General features: G+C 44.7%; 1 protein-coding gene across 4 annotated transcripts in view; it reads left to right on the top strand.

The window, feature by feature from the left end:
- Window positions 1-24,158, top strand: part of PPP1R16B (protein phosphatase 1 regulatory subunit 16B) — a 187,648-nt gene that overhangs the window by 50,824 nt on the left and 112,666 nt on the right. For 2 of the 4 annotated variants that reach the window (XM_053243464.1, XM_053243465.1), the window contains exon 2: window positions 17,713-18,106. In XM_053243464.1, coding sequence (XP_053099439.1) covers window positions 17,860-18,106 — 247 coding nt within the window. In that variant the 5' untranslated portion in view covers window positions 17,713-17,859. Of the gene's footprint in view, window positions 1-716; window positions 768-17,712; window positions 18,107-24,158 lie in introns of those variants that run through there. The other 2 variants (XM_053243466.1, XM_053243467.1) reach the window with 2 other exon arrangements.

Below are 24,158 nucleotides of genomic sequence, written 5' to 3'. Positions count from 1 at the left end.
GGGACAAGTCATGCTTGCTACCACAAGATATTATGTGTGCCTGTGTCTGCACCCTAATACATGTCTCTGTGTGAATGGACAGTTCCTGTGTTCATTTCTCTGTGTGAATGGACAGTTACATGTTCCTGTGTTCATTCTCTGTGTGAATGGACAGTTCCTGTGTTCATTCTAAAAGTAAACCTGGGTCCGGGACCTTTCCAAATGCAGGATAGAGATAGGAAGTGTGCTATTGTGTGTACATTGGAAATAATTTGTGACTGTGTACAGATCTGTACGGAGATTGTATGTGTGTTGAACTGAACGTGTGAATTGGTCTACAGTGTTCAGGTAATGAAGGCTGTTCTTCACAAAAAGCAGGATCTGCATAGTAAAAGCTTGTTAATTTTGAAGAGAGATGGATATGTCTACCTCTCCTCTTTCCCTTTCGCTTCCCAGCATTTGTTTTGGGATGGGGCTTTACCCATCCTGTAGCCCAACTACTCTAAGCCACCCTCTTTCCCCTCGTCCCCCACTCTTCCTCCCTGTCTCTCGTTCCCTCTGGCTCGTGGGGTAGCCATGATTCTCCTTGCCACACTTCTGGTTGTGCTTCACGGGTTGCAGGATGTTCTTAGCACATCTCAAGCAACGGAAATGCTGAGCTCATGGAAACAAGGAGTGCAGTGCAGCCCTCTCCTTTAAGAGAAAGTGGGGGAGAGAGAGAGGGAGAGGGAGCGAGCAATTACAATGCCATGCTTTTGTGAACTACACTGGCCTCTGCTTCTTCACAGGTAAGTGAACATTGTAGCGGTGCTATAATTAGACTGACCAGTTTGTGCGAAAAGCGAAACTGGCAAGTGTAATTTTTAAAAAGGGGGAAAAAACCTGGGAAGGAAACTAGGTCATCTTGAAACCGGGCAGCCTGAACAGCAGAGCCGAGAACTGCATGGGGTTTCTGAACCATGTCATATGCTAATTAATGAGCTGCACCAAAGTCAGGGAGAAGCTGGCCAGCTGCCCTTCTCTCCGGGTTTGCATTTCCCCTTCCTAATTGCCACTCTTAGCCGTAACGGCTGCACTTGCCTCTAGGAAGCCGTACGTCTGCTCCCGAGCAGTGTTAATGGGGATTCACTTGTAGTTTAAATGAGGGGTTGCTTGCCTGTAGCAAATTGCTGCCTTCTATCTATCTATCTATCTATCTATCTATCTATCTATCTATCTATCTATCTATCTATCTATCTATCTATCCATCCATCCATCCATCCATCCCATATACACCTATGGACAATGTGATTTTTAAAAAGTGAGGGAATGTGCTAAGTACTGCTAGCTTGGTCGAGGGCTTCAGGCCTGTCATTGCAGCCTGCTTGTCGGCTGGTGAACTGGGTGTGTGCAGAGAACAGTTTTTGTGTCTGATTGTTAGGCCTTCCCTGCACCCACCAGTAAGGTGAGGATTCAGCCATTTTACGAAGGATCACATAAATGTATCCTATATCGAGCAGCAGCGATACAGGAAGATGCTGAAAGGCATCATCTCGTACTGCGCGGGAGATGGCAATGGCAAACCCCTCCTGTATTCTACCAACCACCACCACAGGGCTCTGTGGTCGCCAGGAGTCAAAACTGACTCGATGGCACACTTTACCTTTACCTTTAAACCACCCAGAGATAGCAGGAAAGGAAAGGAAATGGGGAGAAGGCCTCCATCCATTCCTCACCCTTTCCATTATAGCACAGACCAGCTTTGAAAGAGGAGGTGGAGTTACTGGGGCTGTGGGCTCTCTTGGGCTGGCAGCCCAGTGGCAGTGTGGGCCTTGCAATGGCAGCACTGGTGACCTGTGGGCCTGGAAAGAAGAGGTAGGGTTGTTGGGACTTGTGTGTGTGTGTGGGGGGGGGGGATGGCTTGGGCCCTGATGGGAAAACACTCCGGCTGGTGGCCCTGGTGACATAGAGGCTTTCTTGGTGGCCTGGAAGGAGAAGGAGGCAGAGTTGCTGAGGCTGTGAGCTCTCTTTGGCACCCTGATGCTAACTGCCCTGCAATGTGTGCTGCTGGACTAAATGAAGAGGTGGAGGATGTGGTGTCAAAGGCAGAGGAGGGAGATGGAGAAAAAAAATCCTGTGGTGGGTCGGGGTGTTCATGGAACTGTAGCTGTTCCATTAATTGGTGGGCTGGTGGGGGAGGGTTATGGAACCTAGGAAGCTGTCTTGTACCGAGTCAGACCATTGGCCCATCTTGCTCAGTACTGTCTACCCAGAATGTCAGTGGCTTCTCCAAGGATGCAAGCAGGAGTCTCTCTCAGCCCTGTCCTGAAGATGCCAGGGAAGGCACTTGGAATCCTGCATGCAAACATGCAGATGCTCTTCCCAGAGCTTCTTCCTAAGAGGGGTGCTCGCATGAAGCCTCCCATTAAAATGCAAACCAGGTGGACAATTTGCTGCTTAGCAAAGGAAACAATTCAATCTTGCTAACACAAGACCAGCAAGAGATAGATTAAAAGCAAAGTTCATTGCAAAATAAATGCTGATGGTGGGGTGGAACCTGGAGATTGAGCCAAGGCCTGGATCTCTTCAATACTTAACAATGCAGCTGCTCTTCTGTGACGATTCTCTCGTCGTTTCTCTAGTTCTCTCTTAGAGAAAAGATGCAGCTGTTGAAATCATGCACAAACATTTGCTGCCCTGAAAATAAATGCCTCAGAATGCAGTGAATGGGTGTTCAAACCATATCCACCACACTTGCAATGTAACAACTATCTTACAGAAGCAGCTATTTTAACCCATAGCAGAGTGGCTTATTTTGTTTGTTATGTTTGTTTGTATTTTAACTATTTATATCCTCCCTTTCCTCCCTTTTAAGGTCTTCAAGGCAGCTTTCAAACATGTTTTGAATACATGTTTGAATACCAACATGTTTTGAAATCAAAAGCAGTAGGGACATATAGATCTTCCTGCCTAGAACAAAGAAGTCACCCCTTCTAACTGAGCACAGCGGCACCTTTTATAGTACTCTCTCATATTTAGCGAGCGAGAGGAAATCTCCCTGCCGAACTCCAGCACAGCATCCCTCCAGTGTTGGTGTCCACCTTGTGTTTATTTATAGAACTGTGAGCCCTTGGGACAGGGAACTACCTGATTTCTTTCTTCCTTATGTAAATTGCTGTTAGAGGTTGTTGATTTTTACCCACAATAGGTAAAACAGCAGAGCACTAAGGAATGAGCACACACTCCAGTTACAGAGTAGGTAGCAGAGGATGGTTTGGATATTGCAGCTATTTAGAGAAAACACATGGAGATCCTTGTGTGACTAGCAATAGCAATAGCAATAGCACTTACATTTATATACCGCTCTATAGCTGGAAGCTCTCTAAGCGGTTTACAATGATTGAGCATATTGCCCCCAACATTCTGGGTACAATAAATGTTTAGTGTTTAGTGACTAAACACTAAACATTTATTGGTTAAATACACTTAGACAGGAAAGACCTATATCTAATCTAAAGGACTACATAGTAGATAGGTAAGGAGAGAGAGAGATGTTTCCATCTGCTCTCTAGGAGGAAAGGGAGGATTGTGACTCAGCACAGGAAGTGCTGCAGAGTCAGTTCAGGGGTCATAGAGTAGGGACAGATAGGGAGACCCTGACTCACTGTCTCTACTCCCAATGCCCCTAGTGGTCATTAGGACAGTTGGTGCAAAAGGTCGATGCACTGGAGGTTCATCTCCAACAATTGCTTGGATAACTTTTTGTTGAAAAGTGGTACATAAATATATATGTGTTTATTTTTACATTTTATATCCCGCTCTTCCTCCAAGGAGCCCAGAATGGTGTACTGCATACTTAAGTTTCTCCTCACAACAACCCTGTGAAGTAGGCTAGGCTGAGAGAGAAGTGACTGGCCCAGAGTCACCCTGCAAGTCTCATGGCTGAATGGGGATTTGAACTCGGGTCTCCCCAGTCCTAGTCCAGCACTCTAACCACTACACCACGCTGGCTCTCTCTTTCTCTATTTGAAGTAGTAGTAATAATAATTAATAATTCTCCAGGCTCTGAATGTCTCTGCCTCAGGGGTGAGACAAGGATCAAGCTTTTCCCAGAAGCACACCCACTATTATTTCTACTACTATGATGAATATTTAGATACTACTTTTCAACAAAAGTCCTCCAAGCAGTTTACATAGAAAAATAAGGTAGATCCCTGTCCCCAAAGGGCTCACGATCTAAAAAGGAACATATAGCAACAGCCACTGAAGGGATGCAGTGCTGGGGCTGGATAGGGCCAGTTGCTCTCTCCCTGCTCAATAAAGAGAATCACCACTTCAAAAGGTGCCTCTTTGCCTAGTTAGCAGGGGAAAACACCTCCTACCCCCAGCCAAATCCCCACAGCAGAGCAGATAACTGTGTCTGGATCTAGCAGACAGGACTGCTCCTGTCTGTCATACAGTTAAAAATACGACAAATATCTATATATCATTTCCCCACAAAAGTTCCCAAAGCAGTTTACATAGATATCCATCAATGAATAAAATGGTTCCCTGTCCCCCAAGGGCTCACAATCTAAAAGAGAAACATAAGATGGACACCATCAGCAGCCACTGGAGGGATGCTCTGCTGGGGATGGATAGGGCCAGTTGCTCTCTCCCTACCCAGTAAAGAGAATCACCACTTTAAAAAGGTGTCTCTTTGCTCAATTAGCAGTTCTTCGCATAGGCAGCGGTCAAGTCACTGGCTGGCTTTCTAATGAAGTGCTTTCACTTCTAGAGTTTGCAGAGGTGAGACCGGAGCCTTAGCACAACTTCCCCTGTGCAAGAACCTGTAGGTTCTGGAGCAACCCACACACTCCGGAAAGGCCCCATATGAGTGGAATGACATCACGGACCCTCAGTAACGTGTTTCTGCTCTTGCAGAGCCCTTCAGGAGCACAGAGGGTACTTCACAATTTTAACAACGCTAATGCAGGGGTGTACAACTCCATCCTCCAGCTGTTGTGTGAGCTCCCATCATCCCCACAGTAGCCAGTAGTCGAGGATTATGGGATTTGTAGTCCAACAACAGCTGGAGGGTCCAAGTTGGGCACCCCTGGTCTAGTGCATCTGTTCTGCCTTGGGGGACAGGGAGATTTGTGTGCCCCCGCAGCCTCTAAAAGTGCAAGTGGTTCATGAGGACATCAGCCACTGTATAGAAATTGCACCAATGATGTTAATCTGAGAAGTGATTGATGCTAATTGAAAGCTTTTTCATGACGTCATTGATTTAGACTCCATAGTTCTTAAAACTTTCTTCGAGAGGTCCAGATGTTGCATCACAGTGATTCTTTCCCCACCCATCTCCTTATGCTGCTCAGTAATGAGAAATGTGGTCAAATTCTGTGCACTTCTATTGTGAACAGAATGTAATGGGAGACAATATTGGGAAAACCTGTTGATTGTTTCCAGAGATTTAATATTAAAGGGCGAAGCATTGGAGAAATGGTGGCAATGTTGTACAGATGTTATGAGTTTTCTCCCCCTCTTAAATTAACTTCTTCTTTTTGAAGTTTTAATCTAGCCACTATAAGAAAAGAAGAATTCTGACATTACTATTTATGCTTTTAAGATATTCTTACACTATAGCTTTAACACAAGCACAACATGCTGTGTTTGGAATTCTGTAGAATATTTGGCACTTGAGAGCATATTCAGACTGAAATGCATTCACTGATGAGGGTATGGTGTGATGAGTAGCAAAGCATGCTTCACATCCATGCATCTTCCTCCTACTTCTGTTCAGAATTACCTCCTTAACCCAGTCCTGTAAAAAGCCTGGAGTTGCCTCTCTGTGCGTTGAACAGCGATTGTTTAATGAGTACCTCTGCTGGAAAACATGCAAGTGATAGACCTTTGCAATGTCATTAGTTGCACCAATGGTGTAGAAGTCTGAATTGATAGGAATAAAGTAGTACTCTGACAAGAAAAGAGATCTGTTGTATGGCCTACTAACTGGGCAAAGAGGCACCTTTTAAGTTTTGCTCTCATTTTGCAGGGGGAGAGCAAGTGGCCATTATTCAGCCCCAGCTGAGCTTCCTTCCAGTGTCTGTAGTTGTGGTCTATCTTAGGTTTCTTTTTAGCTTGTGAGCCCTTTGGGGACAGGGAGCCATCTTCTCCTTATTCAGTTTTTTCCTATGTAATCCACTCTGAGAACTTTTTCTTTATTGAAAAGCAGTATATAAACTGTAGTAGTTGAGCTCTTTCAGGCTCTTACCAAGTTAACACTATGAACTGATTTTCTCTTGAGCTTACCTTTCTGGCTGTCGCCTTTACACTATTATTATTTATTATTAAAATTTTTATACTGCCCTTCCAAAAGGCTCAGGGCGGTTTACATTAAAACACCATTAAAATCAATTAACAATTAAAACAGAAATTATAAAACTGCATAAAATAATTAATAATTAAAACATCATTAAACACCAATCAAATAGCCAAAACAATTTAAAAACAAGTTTTAAAAAGCTGAGAAAGCTTGGTTGAAGAGATGTGTTTTCAGAAGTTTCTTAAAAATTGCCAGAGATGGGGAGGCTCGTATCTTAGTAGGGAGCGCATTCCACAATCTCAGGGCAGCAGCTAAGAAGGCCCATCTCTGTGTAGCCACCAAACGAGTTGGTGGTAACTGGAGACGGACCTCCTCAGATGACCTCAATGGGCGGTGGGGCACATAGTGAAGAAGACGTTCTCTTAAATACCCAGGGCCTAAACCATTTAGGACTTTGTAAGTTATAACTAGCACTTTGTATTTTGCTCGGAAACCTATTGGCAGCCAGTGTAGCTCCATGAGCAGAGGAGTAAAGTGGTCTCTCCGAGATGACCCAGAGACCAACCTGGCTGCCGCATTCTGAATCAACTGATTTCCAGACTATGTACAAAGGCAGCCCAACACAGAGCGCATTATAGAAGTCAAGTCTCGAGGTTACCAACAAATGTACCACTGTTTTGAGGTCATTGATCTTGAGAAACGGGCGCAGCTGGCATATCAGCCGGAACTGATAGAAAGCATCCCTGGCCACCGCCGCAACCTGAGAAACCAGAGAGAGGTGTGAATCCAGAAGAACTCCCAGACTGCAAACCTGTTCCTTTTGGGGAAGTATGACCCCATCTAGAACAGGGAGATCAAGATCGTTTCTAGAGTTCTGACCCCGCCCAATAAATACCTCCATCTTATCTGGATTCAGCTTCAGTTTATTCTCCCTCATCCAGCCCATTGCTGCTTCCAGGAAGGCATTTAGGCAGGATATGACAACTCCTGAAGAGGTTGATATGGAGAAGTAGATTTGGGTGTCATCAGCATACTGGTAACGCCCAGCTCCAAATCCCCGTATGATCTCTCCCAGTGCTTTCATATAGATGTTAAAAAGCATTGGAGAAAGTATGGAGCCTTGAGGGGCACCACACTTAAGCTCAGATTTCGGAGAGCAACAGTCTTCAATCAACACCATCTGAAATCTGTCCAAGAGGTAGGAGTGGAACCACTGTAAAACAGCCTCACCCCCCCCCCCCAACACTCTCAGACGTTCAAGAAGGATACTATGGTTGATAGTATCGAAAGCCGCTGAGAGATCCAAAAGGACCAACAGAGTCACACTTCCTCTGTCAATTCCCAATTGGAGATCATTCATCAGGCCGACCAAGGCAGTCTCCACCCCGTAAGACCGCCTGAAAACCAGTTTGAAATAGGTCTAGATAATCAGTTTCCTCCAAGACCACCTGGAACTGAGAGGCCACCACTCTCTCAATTACCTGGCCCAACCATGGGAGGTTGGAAACAGGCCTATAATTGCTCAACTCTGAGGGATCTAATGCAGGCTTCTTTAGAAGAGGTCTAATAACTGCCCCCTTAAGACAAGGAGGCATCCTGTCCTCCCTCAGAGAAGCATTTATGATTTCCACCAGGCTGCCTACAACAGTCTCCCTGCTAGATTGAACAAGCCATGTTGGACAAGGGTCAAAAGAACAGGTGGTAGGCCTCATCGCCCCAAGCAGCTTGTCCACATCCTCTGGAGTCACAAACTGAAACTGATCCAGTCGAATCACATAAGAGAAATAGTTGGACACCTCTAGTTCAGATATCAAATTGATTGTGGAGTCTCCATCTAAGTTGGCCCAAATCCGAGAGATTTTATCTGTGAAAAATTCTTTAAACACATTGCAGTGGGTAACTGATGATTCCAAATTCTGGTTCAAGGGATGGGGGGCAGATACTAGTCCCCTCACAACCCTGAACAACTCCGCTGGACAACTCCCTGAACAACTCGCAGAGGCAATATGGGAGAACCGCTTCTTTGCTGCACATATTGCCTGAGCATAGATGTTTAGATGTGCTCCATGTTGTAATCTGTCGAATTCGAGTCACGTCTTTCTCCACTTGCGCTCCAGTTGCCTACCTTGCCACTTCAGCCCCCATAGATCTTCTGTATACCAAGGGGCCAATTTTGAAGCGAGTCGGAGGGGATGCTTAGGAGCAATTGAGTCTACTGCCCTGGTGAGCAAGTTGTTCCAATTCTCAACCAGAGCATAAACAGGATCACCAGCAAAGCCAACATTGAATCCCTCCAAGGCTTCTTGGAATCCTACCAGATCCAATAACCTCTTTGGGCGGACCATTCTAATAGGCCCCTCGCCCCTGCAGAGGTGGGAGGTGGCTGTAAGTCCAACCTAGATGGTGATCCATCCATGACAATGGGGATATCACAGGAGTCCCCACCCACGGAACACCACCCTGATCAGAATGAAAAACCAAATCAAGCGTGTGACCTGCAATATGCGTCGATCCAGAGACCACTTGGGATAGGCCCATAGTTGTCATGGCTGCTATGACCTCCTGAGCTGCCCCGGACAAGCTGGTCCCGAAATGAACATTGAAGTCCCCCATTAACGGAAGTCTGTGAGACTCCAATGCAAGTTCCATGACCAAGTCCGTGAGCTCAGTAAGGGACTCAGTTGGGCAGCGGGGCGATCGGTACACCAACAAAAGTCCCAATCTATCCCTGGTCCCCAAACTTAAGTACACACATTCAATATGATCTGATACCCTAACAGGGACCCTGGTAAAGGAGTTGTTATCCGTATAGACCACAGCCACTCCACCTCCCCGCCCACTATTGATTGGTTTGGTTTGGTGAAGGAATATTTTTTGGGGGGTGCCTTTTATTCATTTAGTATTCATCAAGTGAACTCCCCAGTGTGTGGGTTGCCAACTGAACTGAGGAAAATTCACAAACAACTTATGCCAATATGCATAAATGTTAATGCACTTGTTCTAGAACTGAATATTCATAAATATTTGTAATTTATCAGCGTTTCCCTTTTGACATTCAAGTTTTGAATGCAACATTTGAAATTTGAAATTAAAATGCTTATTTTGAATTGTGGTGTCCTATACAGTGTGTGTGTGTGTGTGTGTGTGTGTGTATAGACAGAGAGATAGACAGATATTTTCATTCAAATCATATTCATTAGATGTGGCTATTTTCAATGGAATGACTGGGTGGATGCATTTTCCAGTTCTCTCATGCAAACATGATATGAAAGCTTTCAACAGTAATCTTTTTTCCCAACAGGTAAACGGCTTGTCTATCTGGGGTGTGCCATCCCCTTCTCTGGACTAGAAAATGACCATGACAGGCTTAAAAAAAGGAGGGAGGGAAACAGCCATTTTGATTGGTTTCTCTAGTAGTTGGTACAAACCACAATCTCTCGATCACTTAGCAGAGGCTAATCTAAGTCTGTATAAAACCTTCTGCACTCCTCCTTAAGGCTGATACAAACGGCAGACTTTAGGACTTGTATCATTTCCATTTTTGTCTTTCTCCCATCTGACCCTTTAATTCTTTGCTTAACATCCAGGTTGATGAAGTATTCTGCAGAACTTGAAAACTTTCTCACAGCTTTGTGATCTTTTAGCTGGGTCTTGAAAAGATACTTTTTGAGTTTTATGTACTTTACCATAATGCCCAAATGAGCAAAGAGTGGTTTAGCATTTGCCCTTGAAACTGGAACCAGAAACTCACTTATAATCCCAAACCATGGTTTGAGATGGATTCCTGCTGATGGTTTTGTGGGGCAGTCTAATAGATTTCTGGAATCTAACTATGGTTAGCACTAGACAAGGAAACTGAGAGGCAAGCCACATTCAAACGGGGAGGAGGGAGTACCCAAAACCTCCACAGCTTGTGATGAGGTGGGCATCTGAACTGAGACATGGTGGTACTTTTGGTTTGTGTTTGGTCTTGTTGAGTAATTGCTAGTAGGCTTGATGGATGCAGGAGGATCAATAGCCTGCTTGCTTAATGATTATTCAAGCTGCCAAATTTTAATGAGTATAGGCTCTTGACATATTCGCAAGATCAGCTTCCCTGTAGGGTATAACCATCACAGAGGAACGCAGTCATGACCATGGCAATAAAAGATCCCGAAGTTGTTCTAGGACTTCAGAGGGAACAGCATTAAAGGGATAATGCTGATTGCTTTGGCATTTACACTCAATGACTGTGGTCTTCCTACGCAAAGTTAGAATGTGTTTGTCAGATGTAGCATCTCAAGGGAGCATGGGATGATTATTCATTGCATGAAGGGCAAGTGAAAGTAATGCCAATATGTAGTAGTAATTGAAATCTAAATATGTTCTTGGTAACTTTGGGGTGCAATGATGTCATGTGATATGAAAGCTGCAAAAAAGGGAGTAGTTCATGAACATGACAGCCCTGTTGGATCAGGCCAAGGCCTATTCCAGCATCCTGTTTCACAAAGTGGCCCACCAGATGCCCCTGAGAAGCCCAAAGGGAAAAGGTGAGGGCATGCCCTCTCTCTTGCTATTGCTCGCCTGCAACTAGTATTTAGAGGCATCTTGCCTCTGAGGCTGGAAGTGGCCAATAGCCACCAGACTAGTAGCCATTGATAAAACTGTGTGCCCTGGATTTGTCTAAGCCTCTTTTAAAGCCGTCCAAGCTAGTAGCCATCACCACATCCCATGGCAGAGAACTCCATAGATTAATGGTGTGCGGTGAAAAATTACTTCCTTTTGTCAGTCCTAAATTTCCTGGCTTCTAGTTTCATGAGATGACCCCTGATTCTAGTGTTGTGAGAGAGGGAGAAAAAATTATCTCTGTCCACTCTCTCCATTCCATTCATAATTTTATATACCTCTATCATGTCTCCTTGTAGTCGCCTCTTTTTCATACTAAAACGCCCCAGATGCTGTAGCCTTCCTCATAAGGAAGATGCTCCAGGCCCCTGATCATCTTGGTTGCCCTCTTCTGCAGCTTTTCCAGTTCTATGGTGACCAGAACTTTCCACAGACCAAATGTGATATATTGATATATTTGTATAAGGACATACAGCCAGCGTGGTGTAGTGGTTAGAGTGCTGGACTAGTACTGGGGAGACTCCAGTTCAAATCCCCATTCAGCCATTATACTAGCTGGGTGACTCTGGGCCAGTCACTTCTCTCTCAGCCTAACCTACTTCACAGGGTTGTTGTGAAAGATAAACTTAAGTATGTAGTACACCGCTCTGGGCTCCTTGTAGGAAGAGTGGGATATAAATGTAATAATAATAATAATTAATAATAATAATAATAATAATAATAATAATAATAGCATTTTCATAAGACCAGAGGAGAGCTGGTCTTGTGGTTAGCAAGCATGACTTGTCCCCTTAGCTAATCTGGGTCCGCCCTGATTGCATATGAAAGGGAGACTAGAAGTGTGAGCACTGTAAGATATTCTCCTTAGGGGATGGAGCCACTCTGGAAAGAGCATCTAGGTTCCAAGTTCCCTCCCTGGCATCTCCATGATAGGGCTGAGAGAGATTCCTGCCTGCAAGCTTGCAGAAGCAGCTGCCAGTGTGTGTAGACAATACTGAGTGAGATGGACCAATGGTCTGACTCAGTATTTGGCAGCTTCCTATGTTCCTATTTTCATTCCCCTTCCTAATGATCCTTAGCATGGTATTTGCTTTTTTCACAGCTTCTGCACACCGAGTTGACACTTTGAATTAACTGTCCACCATGACTCTAGTATCTCTCTCCTGGTCAGCCACTGACAGCTCAGACCCCATCAGTGTATATATGAAGTTGGGGTATCCCCCCCCCCCATATGCATCACTTTACACTTGCTTACATAGAACTGAATTTGCCTTTCTGTCGCCCACTCCCCCAGTTTGGAAGGATCCTTTTGGAGCTCCTCACAATCTGTTTTGGATCTCACTAGTCTAAATAGTTTAGTGTCATCTGCAAATTTGGCCACTTTGCTGCTTACCCCAACTTCTAGATTATCTATGAACAAATTAAAGAGCACTGCTCTCAGTACAGATCCCTGAGGGACCCCACTTCTTCCTTCTCTTGTGAAAACTGCCTGTTTCTTCCTACCCTCTGTTTCCTGTCTTTCAACCAGTTACCAATCCACACATGAACCTTTCCCCTTATCCCATGACTGCCTTTGGTGGGGAACCTTGTCAAAAGCTTTGGGACATAGGAAGCTGCCATATACTGAGTCAAACTATTGGTCTATCTAGCTCAGTATTGTCTTCACAGACTGGCAGAGGCTTCTCCAAGGTTGACAGGAATCTCTCTGTCTGAAGGAAGCTTCTCTGAAGGAAGCTTCTCCAAGGAGACAGGAATCTATCTCAGCCTTATCTTGGAGAAGCCAGGGAGTGAACTTGGAACCTTCTGCTCTTCCTAGCGCGGCTCCATCCCCTGAGGAGAATATCTTACAGTGCTCACACTTCTAGTCTCACTTTCATATGCAACCAGGATGGACCCTGCTTAGCTAAGGGGTCAAGTCATGCTTGCTAACACAAGGCTAGCTCTCCTCTCCAGTGGAGAGGAGAAGTATGTGATGTATTGCTGGGTGGGGGTGGAGAACAATTATGGACATAACATTTTTTAAAAAGAAAAGAAAAGAGCATGTTTAGAGGTGGTTGTGTGGAGAGCATTTCAGTGATGTGCTTGTGTGTGTGCACACACATGTGTAAGAAGGTCCCCCTTCAGCTTGTATGCAAAATGTGTGTCGGTCCTGACTGCTTCAGTACTGTGGGGAAACAAATAATATGTGTTCTTTGCATGAACTATCCTGATGGAAAACATTTAGTATTGGGGAGCAGCCTTCCTTGCGGCTTCCCCCTGCCCTGAGTTTCTGTGAGTAGGAGTTAATTTGCTTTGAGAGCTCTTCAGATATCCACCTCTGCTTTTGCTACCAAACATATCTATTCCTCTGAGGCTTTTGTCTCTTCTTAGTGTGGCTGTTTGTTTCACTCCTTGCACTGAGTGAGTCAGAAATGCTCTCCTTTTAATAAATGCATTGTTCAGCTAGCTCCTCAAAGGATGAATTTATTTTTTTGTGGTGGGGGGCAAGTATTTGTTTATTTAGGAGTTCAGTGTTTTCTGCCATGGAGGATGCTTCAGAGTAAAAGAGCAGATCCAGTTTTGTTGAATCCAGAGCAGACCTGTTGGTTTTGCCTTTTGGGGTGACACTATTAACGGTGTGCAAGATTTTTCTTCTTTTAGATCATTCTGTTTGTCCTTATTAGCTAACAACTTCATATCTGTATTGTTGCATTCGTTTGTGTTAGTTGTGTTTGTTTTGACTTCTGTTTATTTCAATGAGAAATCCAGCTGCTCTTCTCCCGTAACTTCTAGGTGGCATTGATTTTTCAGGCATACAATTGCCCACTAGTTTCCGTGCAACAATCTTGCTTTATTGAAATCAATGGGAGATTAAGGACCCTTCACCAGGAGTGTTGGCAGCAGCACGTGCCCTGGGTCAATTCTTTAGTGCAGCACTGCCTGACAAGCTTGGTGAACTGTTACTGTAACAGCCTTGGCATTGCACTGTTACTCTGAACACTTCCCTTCTAGGTGCACTGCACAGCATCTGCATTCTCTACAGGCCCCCTCCACATCCCATGGCATAATAGTGGTGAGCAGTCGCCTCCTTCCTGTGCAATATGTGCACTCTCAGCTCAAGCAGGAAGTTCCTAAAGTGCCTGCATGTGATGCTGAATGCAGACAGTGGTGCTTTCCTCTCTCGTCCCCTTCCATTAGACAATTGATAGCCTGGAGAAAGCCTGTTGAGCTTGCCATTCATGTGGTGTTTTTTGGTTAATCCATTCCTGGATTCAGGCCAGCTTTTGAATGGGGCTTTAGTTACTCGTATTCCAGTCCTGCTGTAGAGGCGAGGCTAACAAACGGCCAGCAGCAAGTGCACGGAAAAGCAGTCTGCCCTTCTGTACATCTATATGTATAAAAGGCTAAGGATGTATGTGGCAAGCCCCGCCCCCACCACAGATGTAACCAATGAAAATACAGGGGTGAGGCTTGCCACGTACGTGGAGACAGGGAATGTGGCCGACGAGGTGCAGTGCTGGCTTCTTCCATGAAGAGGAAGATGGCAGAGAGGGCTGTGCAAGCCACCTGTGGAGAGGAAGAGGGCGGCAAAAGCTTCTTCTGTGGAACTGCCTGCTGCCCAAAATGGGGCAAAAATGGCCTGACATGTCCTTTGGGCGGCAGGCAGGCCCACAGAAGAAGCTTTTGCCACCTCTGCCACTATCCTGGATGTCAGGGGATGTAAGGCAGGGGGTGGGAAGGCGGGGCATGTGGCCAGATCGGCCAATGCGGGGCAGGGAGAACTAGCACACAGATGCTCTGTGCCAGCCCTGCTAGTAATATCTATTTCATTAAACTGTTCAATCAATCTGATGGATTGACTGTTAATATTCTTGATTCCACTCCACTCCCCTGTCCGTGTATACCACCACTCTTTCCCTTGGCTTCTACAGTTGTCACGGCTTACCAACAGTGTTTAAAAACTTAAACAGGTTGTTTAGCTTTTCTTTTTTTATACCAATTTCTCACTTACAGAACTGAGCCAGGCCCTGTGGGCCCCCAGTTCCTGGGTCTTTTAAGTGCCTAGCAATAACTGTGTCCGAAAGCACCTGGTTAGGGACAAACAGCAACCCATTACTGAAGAGTTACAAATTAAGATATGCTACTGTGAGCAAATCTGAATTCCTCTGACACGGATTTTGTTAATAAAAATGAATGGGCCCCATTAGTTTGCATTTTTCATTGAATGCATGTCCTAGCAACTGCTATAGTTTTCCTTCCAAGGGTAATTTTACATGACAGAGAATATACTGTGCTGCATTTTTATTTTTAGCAACTATATTGGTATTAGCCCCTTTTTCAGTGCCAGGGATATACTACACTATCTGTACATGTAAAGGTAAAGTGGTGCTGTTGAGTCAGTGTCGACTCCTGGCAACCACAGAGCCCTGTAGTTGTCTTTGGTAGAATACAGGAGGGGTTTACCATTGCCATCTCCCTCACAGTATGAGATGATGCCTTTCAGCATTTTCCTATATCGCTGCTGCCTGTTATATGTGTTTCCCATAGTCTGGGAAGCATACCAGTGGAGATTTGAACCAGCAATCTCTTGCTCCCTAGGCAAGTTACTTCCCTGCTGTGCCATTAGGTGGCTCATCCGTAGATGTAGTACTCTCTCATATGTAGGGAGGGGAGGGGATTTTGCTGCAATGGATAACAGTGATGCATTGAGTCTCTCCAGTGATGTCAATAGAGACAATAAAAAGAACCCGTGGGTCTGAAAATGGCTGTTGCAGGAGGGGGACCCTCACCCCACCCCATTTAAACCCTTGGCCCAAGAGATCTTCAGTGGCTTTGCTGGTCAGTGACCGAATAAACTTATATCTCTCTATCTTCAGTGGCTGTATTTCCCCAACCAGACATTTGTGGACCTTCAGGCTCTATTAGTTCTGCTAAGCTAGTTCAGCAAACATACAGAGCCTCTATGGACTTGAAGGGACAGAGTTAAAGACCCTGCAGCATAGAAAATGACTGGCACAGGGCAAATATTGTGTTTTATGAGCATTTTTTAAAAATGTTTGCGAAAAGCTTTGGGCTATTTCTGAATACTCTAAGGAAATAACTGCAAATTCTTGATCAATTTTTTAAAGCAACAGTGATGCTCATGCATTTCTAGTTGGAAGAGCTGGTCTTGTGGTAGCAAGCACGACCTGTCCCCATAGCTAAGCAGGGTCCAACTTGGTTGCAGATGAATGGGAGACTAGAAGTGTGAGCACTGTAAGGTATTCCCCTCGGGGGATGGAGCCACTCTGGGAAGAGCAGAAGGTTCCAAGTTCGTTCCCTGGCTTCTCCAGGATAGGGCTGAGAGAGATTCCTGCCTGCAACCTTGGAGAAGCCACTGCCAGTCTGTGAAGACAATACTGAGCTAGATAGACCAATGGTCTGACTCAGTATATGGCAGCTTCATATGTTCCTAAATATAGGGCTGTCAGCTTTCTTCCTGGAAGGGCTCTTGTGCCTTTAACAGTTGTCCGGCTTGCCTTCTGGCATGGAGGTAAAGGGAACAACCTTAGCTAAACTTCTTTGTGTTGCATAGTAGCTAGTTAATGGCATAGAAGTTCCAGGGTGAGGGGAGTGTCACTGTTATATAGACACAAAAATAACACAGATGCTACTGGACAGAGATCTACATTTGCAAGGAGCTGAACTGTGCATCTAGGCCACTCTGAATGTGTTACTGCATGTGACAGTGACAGTTTCACACAAGCCCTTTGCGACTTCTGTAAGAGGGACAGTGGCCTAATTAATACCAGATTCTAACCCGACTTCTACAGGGCACAAAATCTCCATTAAAACTATGGTTTTATAATGCTCCATTACACTGTGCAATAATAATAATGGTAAATAAAAACTGATCAGGTTACTAGTGGATAAATCTGACAATATGGCCCAGTTCTCACAAACTGCTACTGAGCAGGTAACTGGCTGTACTACTTGAGACATAGCTGGCAAATGAGGCTAGATGAGGTACAGCCTTTGGGATCCAATGAAAAGAGATAAAATGCTGGTTTTAGGCCAATCCAGGGTTGAGGTTTTCCCACCAAACTGGAGGTTCCTCCTCAAATTTTAGACTCTAAAGTACATGCCTAAGGGAAGATCTGGTTGAACTGGTTACCTACTGTGATGAAAAAATGTTTAAGACCATACTGTCCCTTCAGTGACAAAAAGCAAGGTTTGTCCTCATTCCATACCAAAAGGGAGAGCTGGTCTTGTGGTAGCAAGCATGACTTGTCCCCTTAGCTAAGCAGAGTCTGCCTGGTTACATTTGAATGGGAGACCACATGTGAGCACTGGAAGATATTCCCCTTGGGGGATGGAGCCGCTCTGGGAAGAGCATCTAGGTGCCAAGTTCCCTCCCTAGCATCTCCAAGATAGGGCTGAGAGAGATTCTTGCCTGCAACCTTGGAGAAGCCGCTGCCAGTCTGTAAAGACAATACTGAATTAGTTGGACCAAAGGTCTGACTCAGTATATGGCAGCTGCCTATATTCCTATGAATGTCCCCAATTCAGAGCACTCAAGGTGGAGTGGAAGTATCGGGCATTCTTGAACTAAGAGGGAGATCTGCATTTTGTTACACCTGCATTTAAAAAAGTGTGATATGCATCAGTCTTTGTATCCCTAAGGGAGGCAAAGGTGGGATCAGCGAGGAGGCAGGGTGGCGTCAGGGGATGTGGCAGGCAGAAAGCAGGGGGATGTGGCAGGCAGAAAGGGATGTGGCAGGCAGAAATTAGCTGGCACTATTGTGTATTCATGGCTTGGCTTTGAACTGTGACAAGACTCATATATATATATTTTCTCTCTCTCTCTCTCTCTCTCTCTCTAGAATTCCACCATGTGCTCCACAGACTCTAGGAAGTGCTGCTCACGGTTCAGCCACAGAATATTCTCCTAGTACCAGACAGTTAAAACAGGGGGCCCAAACTGGCCTGCTGGTCCAGTAGACCCATTGGCCTCTTAGCCTGCAGAAGCAATGGACACACACATGGACCTGCTGACAGAGCTCCAGCTGCTGGATAAGGTACCTACACTTGAGCGACTCCGGGCAGCCCAGAAGCGCAGGGCTCAGCAGCTAAAGAAGTGGGCCCAGTATGAGAAGGAGATGCAGCACAAGAAGAGAAAGCACGAGAAGAAGAGGAACATGGTCAGCCGCAAGAAAGTTTCTTTTGAGGCCAGTGTTGCGCTGCTTGAGGCTTCCTTAAGGAATGATATTGAGGAAGGTAAGAGATGCTTAAAGCTCTAGTAGCAGATGCAACTTCCTTGTGCCTGACTGTAAATTATTGTGTAAGCACCAGGCTGTAGGCCTGTGCAGTCAGATAGGTTCAGTAGGCATATCAGGCTGGTAGTACCCATATCATTACTATTGGCAGTCATTCCGCAGCCAATAGGGAAGGTCTCAGAACTCCAATTGCTCTTCCTCCTATTGGCATGGAATTACATATTTCCAATATGCCTTTTGGAAATCCTTCCCCTGGGCTTACGTAATTTAAAATTTCAAGACTCATTGCCACTGCTCTGGTTCACTACTGGTCCTGTGAGGTCTCAGATGCTGCCAGCCACCCACCGCCCCTCTGGCACTGGCCCTGTTGCTGCCACCAGCCTGATGGTTGTTTTTCCTGGCCACCTCTGGACCTCCACTGGAGGTGTCATCATCATCATCATCATCATCATCATCATCTATTACAGTCCATGACCAACCAGCAATTGCAACAATCAACAGTTACAGGCAGTACAACTTAAAATACTCGAATATAGGAGACCCTCAATATCCGTGGATTCGCGTATCCACAGTTGGGTAAAAGACACTCGACCTCGGCATATGCGGGGGGAAACAACACATCCACCTCGCGTATCTGTGGGTCAGGGTGGCCAGAAATGACTACAGAAGTCATTTCCGGCCACCATTTTTTGTGTTTCAGAGCCTCAAAATGGCCCCGTTTTTAAAAGAAGTGATTTTTGGCTGATTTTCAGCAGATTTGGAGGCATTCGGGGCACAAGCGATTCAGGGGGAGCAGCTATGATGGTAGGCAGCTTCCTCCCATATCCCCCCTCTGAAATCCTATGTTTTTAGACATTTTCCCCTGACCGTGAATCTAACCCTCAATTACCTAATGCCTTGATATTTGCAGTTTCCGTATCTGCAGTTGTACCATGGAATGGAACCCCTGCGACTATTGAGGTTCTCCTGTACTAAATAATAATGAATAATATTAGGACTACCAACCCACCACCACAATAACACATATAACTTACATGTCATAAGGGTAAACCATTTGTTTCCTAATATTGCAGGCAGTGGCGCAGAATTTAGCCATACGATAGGCAATCTCAGCATCAGACTCCGAAATAAGGAGATTTACACTGGAAGCCTCTGGCTCGGGCCCCCACTGCTGCCATTGGCTTTGCTTCCTTGGGTGGTAGGCCTCTGGCATCATAGTTTCGTCAGCACTGAAGGCTCTTCTGTTTACAAAGTAGGGGAGAGTGGGAGAAAGGCCAGTTCAAAAAGGCAAAGGCTTTAATTTGTGCTTGCCTTTTAAAGAATGGCCAGGAGGAACGAGGCATTGTGGGGATTGTAGTTCCATTAAGGGATGCAGCCATGTTGGCCGGACTGGCAGTGGTGAATCTTGAAATTTTAAAGGGCCTAAGCATGGGGAAAAGATATCTAGTAGGACTATCGGTAAAATATCGAGTCCATTCCAACCTGATCTGGATTCTGATGGTATTAGGGAGGCCATATTGACCTCCCCAGTTATTTTCCTGCAATCAGATCAGATTTGAATAGACCTGATGTTTTTTGGTGGTGCAGAGGCCTACCAAACTGCACTGTTAGTGTCAAGTCATTAGTGCTCATGGTGTTAAAACGGAACGTTTTGTGCAAGAAGGTACTGTGGGTACAGTTTTGAGCAACCAGGTGAGATAAGACCAGGGAGTTGATACTCAGAGACAGATATAGACAGGCATGTGGGAGCTGCAGCACACCCAGCTATCATTCCTTTTAGTATAACACACCTTGCCCTTTTCCACTCTCCAGAAAGCCCTCCCCTGCTTCCCCTTTGGCTACAGAAGCCAGTCCCATATCTGTGCCTTTAGTGCTACACAGCATTACGGGCGACAGTTCCAGGAGGGTGGAAAAGAAGACTTTTTCTCCTCTCCTGAAAGCTCCCTGCCCTTCCATACTCTGCAAGTCTCAAATAGATCTACAACGCTACTGTTCCTGGTTGGAGCCCTGAACAGAAGCATTCCTGTTAGGGGATGGTATCCAGACTCCATGTACTTCTTTCAACTCTTAAGCAGGGGCATAACTACCATTAGGCAAGGGGAGGCAGTCATCTTGGGGCCCCACAGCCTCAAGGGGCCCCCCAGAGGCACATCACATGATTCCCCACCAGCCCATGTTGCACCCCCTATGAATTATGTTGAGTCTCTTGGAGATCGGCAGGAGCAGAGAGGAAAAAAACTAGATTCAGTGTGAACTAGATATTCACCGTATTCATAATGGGGATGTGAGTGTGAGTGCACTATATATTGTGAAGTGTGTTTGTGTGTGTATATCAGCGAAGGGCCCATTTTAAAATCTTGTCTCTGGGCCCCCTCCAACCTTGCTACGTCCCTGCTCTTAAGTCTAAGTTTAGTCTCTCCATGTTCTCTGTTCATAATCTTTAAAGGTCCATCTCATAAAACATTCTTTGGTAGAATGGTTGGGACACAGTGACTCTTTTTCTTAAAAAGAAAAAAGAAAGAAAAAGAAAGTTAGGAACATAGAAGATTGCCTTATACCGAGTGAGACCATTGGTCCATCTAGCTTAGTATTGTCTGTGCTGACTGGCAGTGGATCTCCAAGGTTCAGGCAGAAGTATTTAAAACTACTGAACACTCCCCCACACATCCACACCTTCCAGCTGAGTTGCCACTTTCCTGCTCCTCCACCTCACAGCCTTCCTTGCTTTTTAAATATCCTCTTCCCTTTCCCCAACTCCTCAAGATTCTATCTCATCTTTAAGAGCTTCACTAATTTAGCAAAAAAAGAAAAGAACTTACACTGTTTAGGATGAATGGTAGAAAAGCAGAAAGAACACACAGGTGTGAAGGGGAACAAAAAAGAAGCTTCAAGCTTTGGTTCAAGTATTCTCCACACTGAGGTCTTGCTTCTAGACAGCAAGCCTTTACTTGAGCACCAGGACGACTGTCTGTCCCTGACACTGCCTACCAAACTCTGCTGCTCCTTCTCCTCTTTTCAGTGGGCTCACTAGAAAAGATAGTTTCTTAAAATATAACTGGAGCAGAAAGGAACTCTCATTGCCCCCTAGAAAACTTCCTGCATGCCTGATGGTTTTTATTTATTCATTTTATGATTAACTGGTTGCCATGTTTTTGTGTTGTACCTGAACTGCAACTGAACTTCTCAAGGCAACCAAGAGATTTTAAGTTTTGGTTCCGTTCTGGTTCACTGGGGGTGGGGTGGGGAACCAAAACACCTCTCTGAACCTGGCTTGGGTTTGGTTCCGCTCCCTGTTGCTTTATACCAAATACTGTACAGTCATCCCTTGCCAACTATGGGTTTCCCAATCACGAATTTTAAGTAGCCGTGACTTGGAAATTGTGGCAGGTCTCACCAATCGCGACCTGAGTGCAGTTCAGCAAGATTTTTTGGTGATGGGGTTTTTTGGGTGTGATTTCCTGGGGCCAGGGGGTGATTTCTGGGGGTTTGGTGATTTTCAGGGTTTTTAAAAATGTATTTTATGGGGTTTTAAAACTAATTTTTACTGTATTTTGCTGTCTTTTTGCAACCGTGATTCCCCTAACCCCTTGTCTGCCATTTATTTCAATGGCTCGTCTACTGCGAATTTGCCAACTGCAAGGTTTTCCCAGAATGGAACCCTCATGGTTAGAAAGGGATGACTGTATTTTCTTGGACTACTATGCTGTCCAGTTGAAATGGATTTCCTGTTTGTTTTTGTCAGAATGCAACTTGGATGGAGTTCAGGCTTATTCGAAATTACAGCTGGATCCATTAGCAGCATTAGTATGGTTTCAAAGGAAATACAATATGGGTCTAAAACAACAAAAGATTATAAAACAAATTGTTTGGAATCTGAGAGAGACATGAGAGTCGGATTAGCCCAGATTTCCGCAGTGGTCTTAATCATCAAGCATAAGTTGTTTAACCAGGGCAAGACAATAGGACACTATAGTGTAATCAGATCTAAAGATAGGATTATAGAGGGTAGATGATATCATCTGAATGATGTAGAAAACAGAATGAGGAAGGGGAATCCTATTTCTTTTTCCATCATTCACTTGTGTTTGACATGTTTGTATCAAATGTTGGGAAGCAATTTTAAAGGAAGTAAGTGCAGTTGCTCAAGATGTGATATCTAAAGGACTTTTAAAAAGATTGTAAGTTAATTTTGGTCTTCAATAACAAGGCGCCTAACTGCAGGGAAGAAAGATTTGTTGAACTGCTGTATCTGTTGCTGTCTGCAAATACCTCAGAAGATATTAACATACATTTACTGCTTGCTGAGATTTGAAGGAGATTTGCTATAAAATTGTCTTTTGACAGTATGAAATCCATCTAGAAAAAGGAGGATTCCTGTTTCTTGTACTGAATATATAATACTTTGAAGGCTGTGTGCTTACCTGGTTAAACTGATATTTGGCAACTATAGTAACTGCAAGGATCATTTTGCTATCTGACCCAATCTCATTTCTGTGAGGTTTTCTGAAGAATTTGTGTAAACCCCACCCCCAGACCTGAATGCTTGGAAGTAAACTCTGCTCTAGTGAGGTTTATGCCCAATTAAGTGGGGACAGGATTAAAGCCCTGATGGATAATTTGTTGGTTCCTGCAGTTTCATTATACCAAAAAAGAAAAGAAAAACCTCATCACCCACTAAAAGAGAGGAAAAACAGACAAGGTAGTGAAAATACTGGAACTAGTGTTACTAGAACTAGTACTGCAATGGAACCTCAACACACACCTCCATGATTAACACTATGGAATATTTATCTGTTACAATGGTGTAATTATTATTATAGAATTAGGCAATATGAGTGAGCTATCTATAGTGGTAGAGGATTTTGCATGACTGTTGGCAGTGTTCCAAAAGGAGAGCTGGTCCTGTGATAGCAAGCATGAACTGTCCCCTTTGTTAAGCAGGGTCCACCCCTGGTTTGTATTTGAGTGGGGAGACTACATGTGAGGACTAAGATATTCCCCTCAGGGAATGGGGCCACTCTGGGAAGAGCACCCGCATGCTTGCATTCCAAGTTCCCTCTCTGGAATCTCCAAGATAGCACTGAGAGAGACTCCTGCCTGCAACCTTGGCCAGTCTGTGTAGACAATACTGAGCTAGATGGACCAATGGTCTGACTTGGTAGAAGGCAGCTTTCTATGTTCCTATGCTATATTCTCTGCTCCTCAGAAGTATATTGGTAGACTTCATAAGCTCCTTGTACATTGCATTGTTCTAATAAATAAGTTTCTCAGATTCTGTGTATCACTCTCTCATGAGAATGTCTGGAGTGGGCGGATGAGACATATAAAGGCTCTTGTAAAAAATGCACCCAATATGGTCCCCCATATAACTCCAAGCAGTTTGTTTTTCCATTGTAAATGGCAATTTTACCATATGAGGGCCCTTCTCACAGGATTAGTATACTTACTAAATGAATAATGGAGAATATTGGTTACATCACAAGCCACCCTGCCTCTTGCGCATGTCCAAGTGGTCTCCACATGTCAACAGACTCCTCTTCTAATGTGAGGCTTAACCCTCGATATTCTGCCATGAGCCCATTCCTGACTTTTCTTCTGCTAAACTCATGTGAAAGTTTTCTCTTTGTTGGTTTTCTCTGGGGATAGAAGTGATGGGAAATGAGCGATTGTGAGAAGAGGTCTTGCAATGTGCATTACTGATTAAGGATCTGACTAAATTGTGATGTGTGATTTCAGCTGAGGGAGAGTTGACCGAGAGAAACCCCTTTTGTTGGACTGGCTGGGAGCAACCCCCATTTGGTATCTTCCCTGCCAAAACTCTCGGCATTCTAATTGGTCAAGATATAGCTTCATTAGAGGGATGTGCACAAAACGGATTTTGTGTTTTTGTATTGAGATTGACACACAATGCAAATGGCCAAAATGTTTTGTCGAACTGGTTGTTTCAATTATGTTTCAACTAAACAAAACTTGAGATGTTTTGAGTGTTTTGGCCATAAGGAACAATGGGGTAACTCGAAACACCCCATTTTTCCCCATGGGTAGCTCCGAGG

Source organism: Hemicordylus capensis, chromosome 4 (genome assembly GCF_027244095.1).
Source record: "Hemicordylus capensis ecotype Gifberg chromosome 4, rHemCap1.1.pri, whole genome shotgun sequence".
NCBI lineage: Eukaryota > Metazoa > Chordata > Lepidosauria > Squamata > Cordylidae > Hemicordylus > Hemicordylus capensis.
The sequence above is the reverse complement of the archived record's forward strand: the minus strand, read 5'-3'. Positions and strand labels throughout refer to the sequence as shown.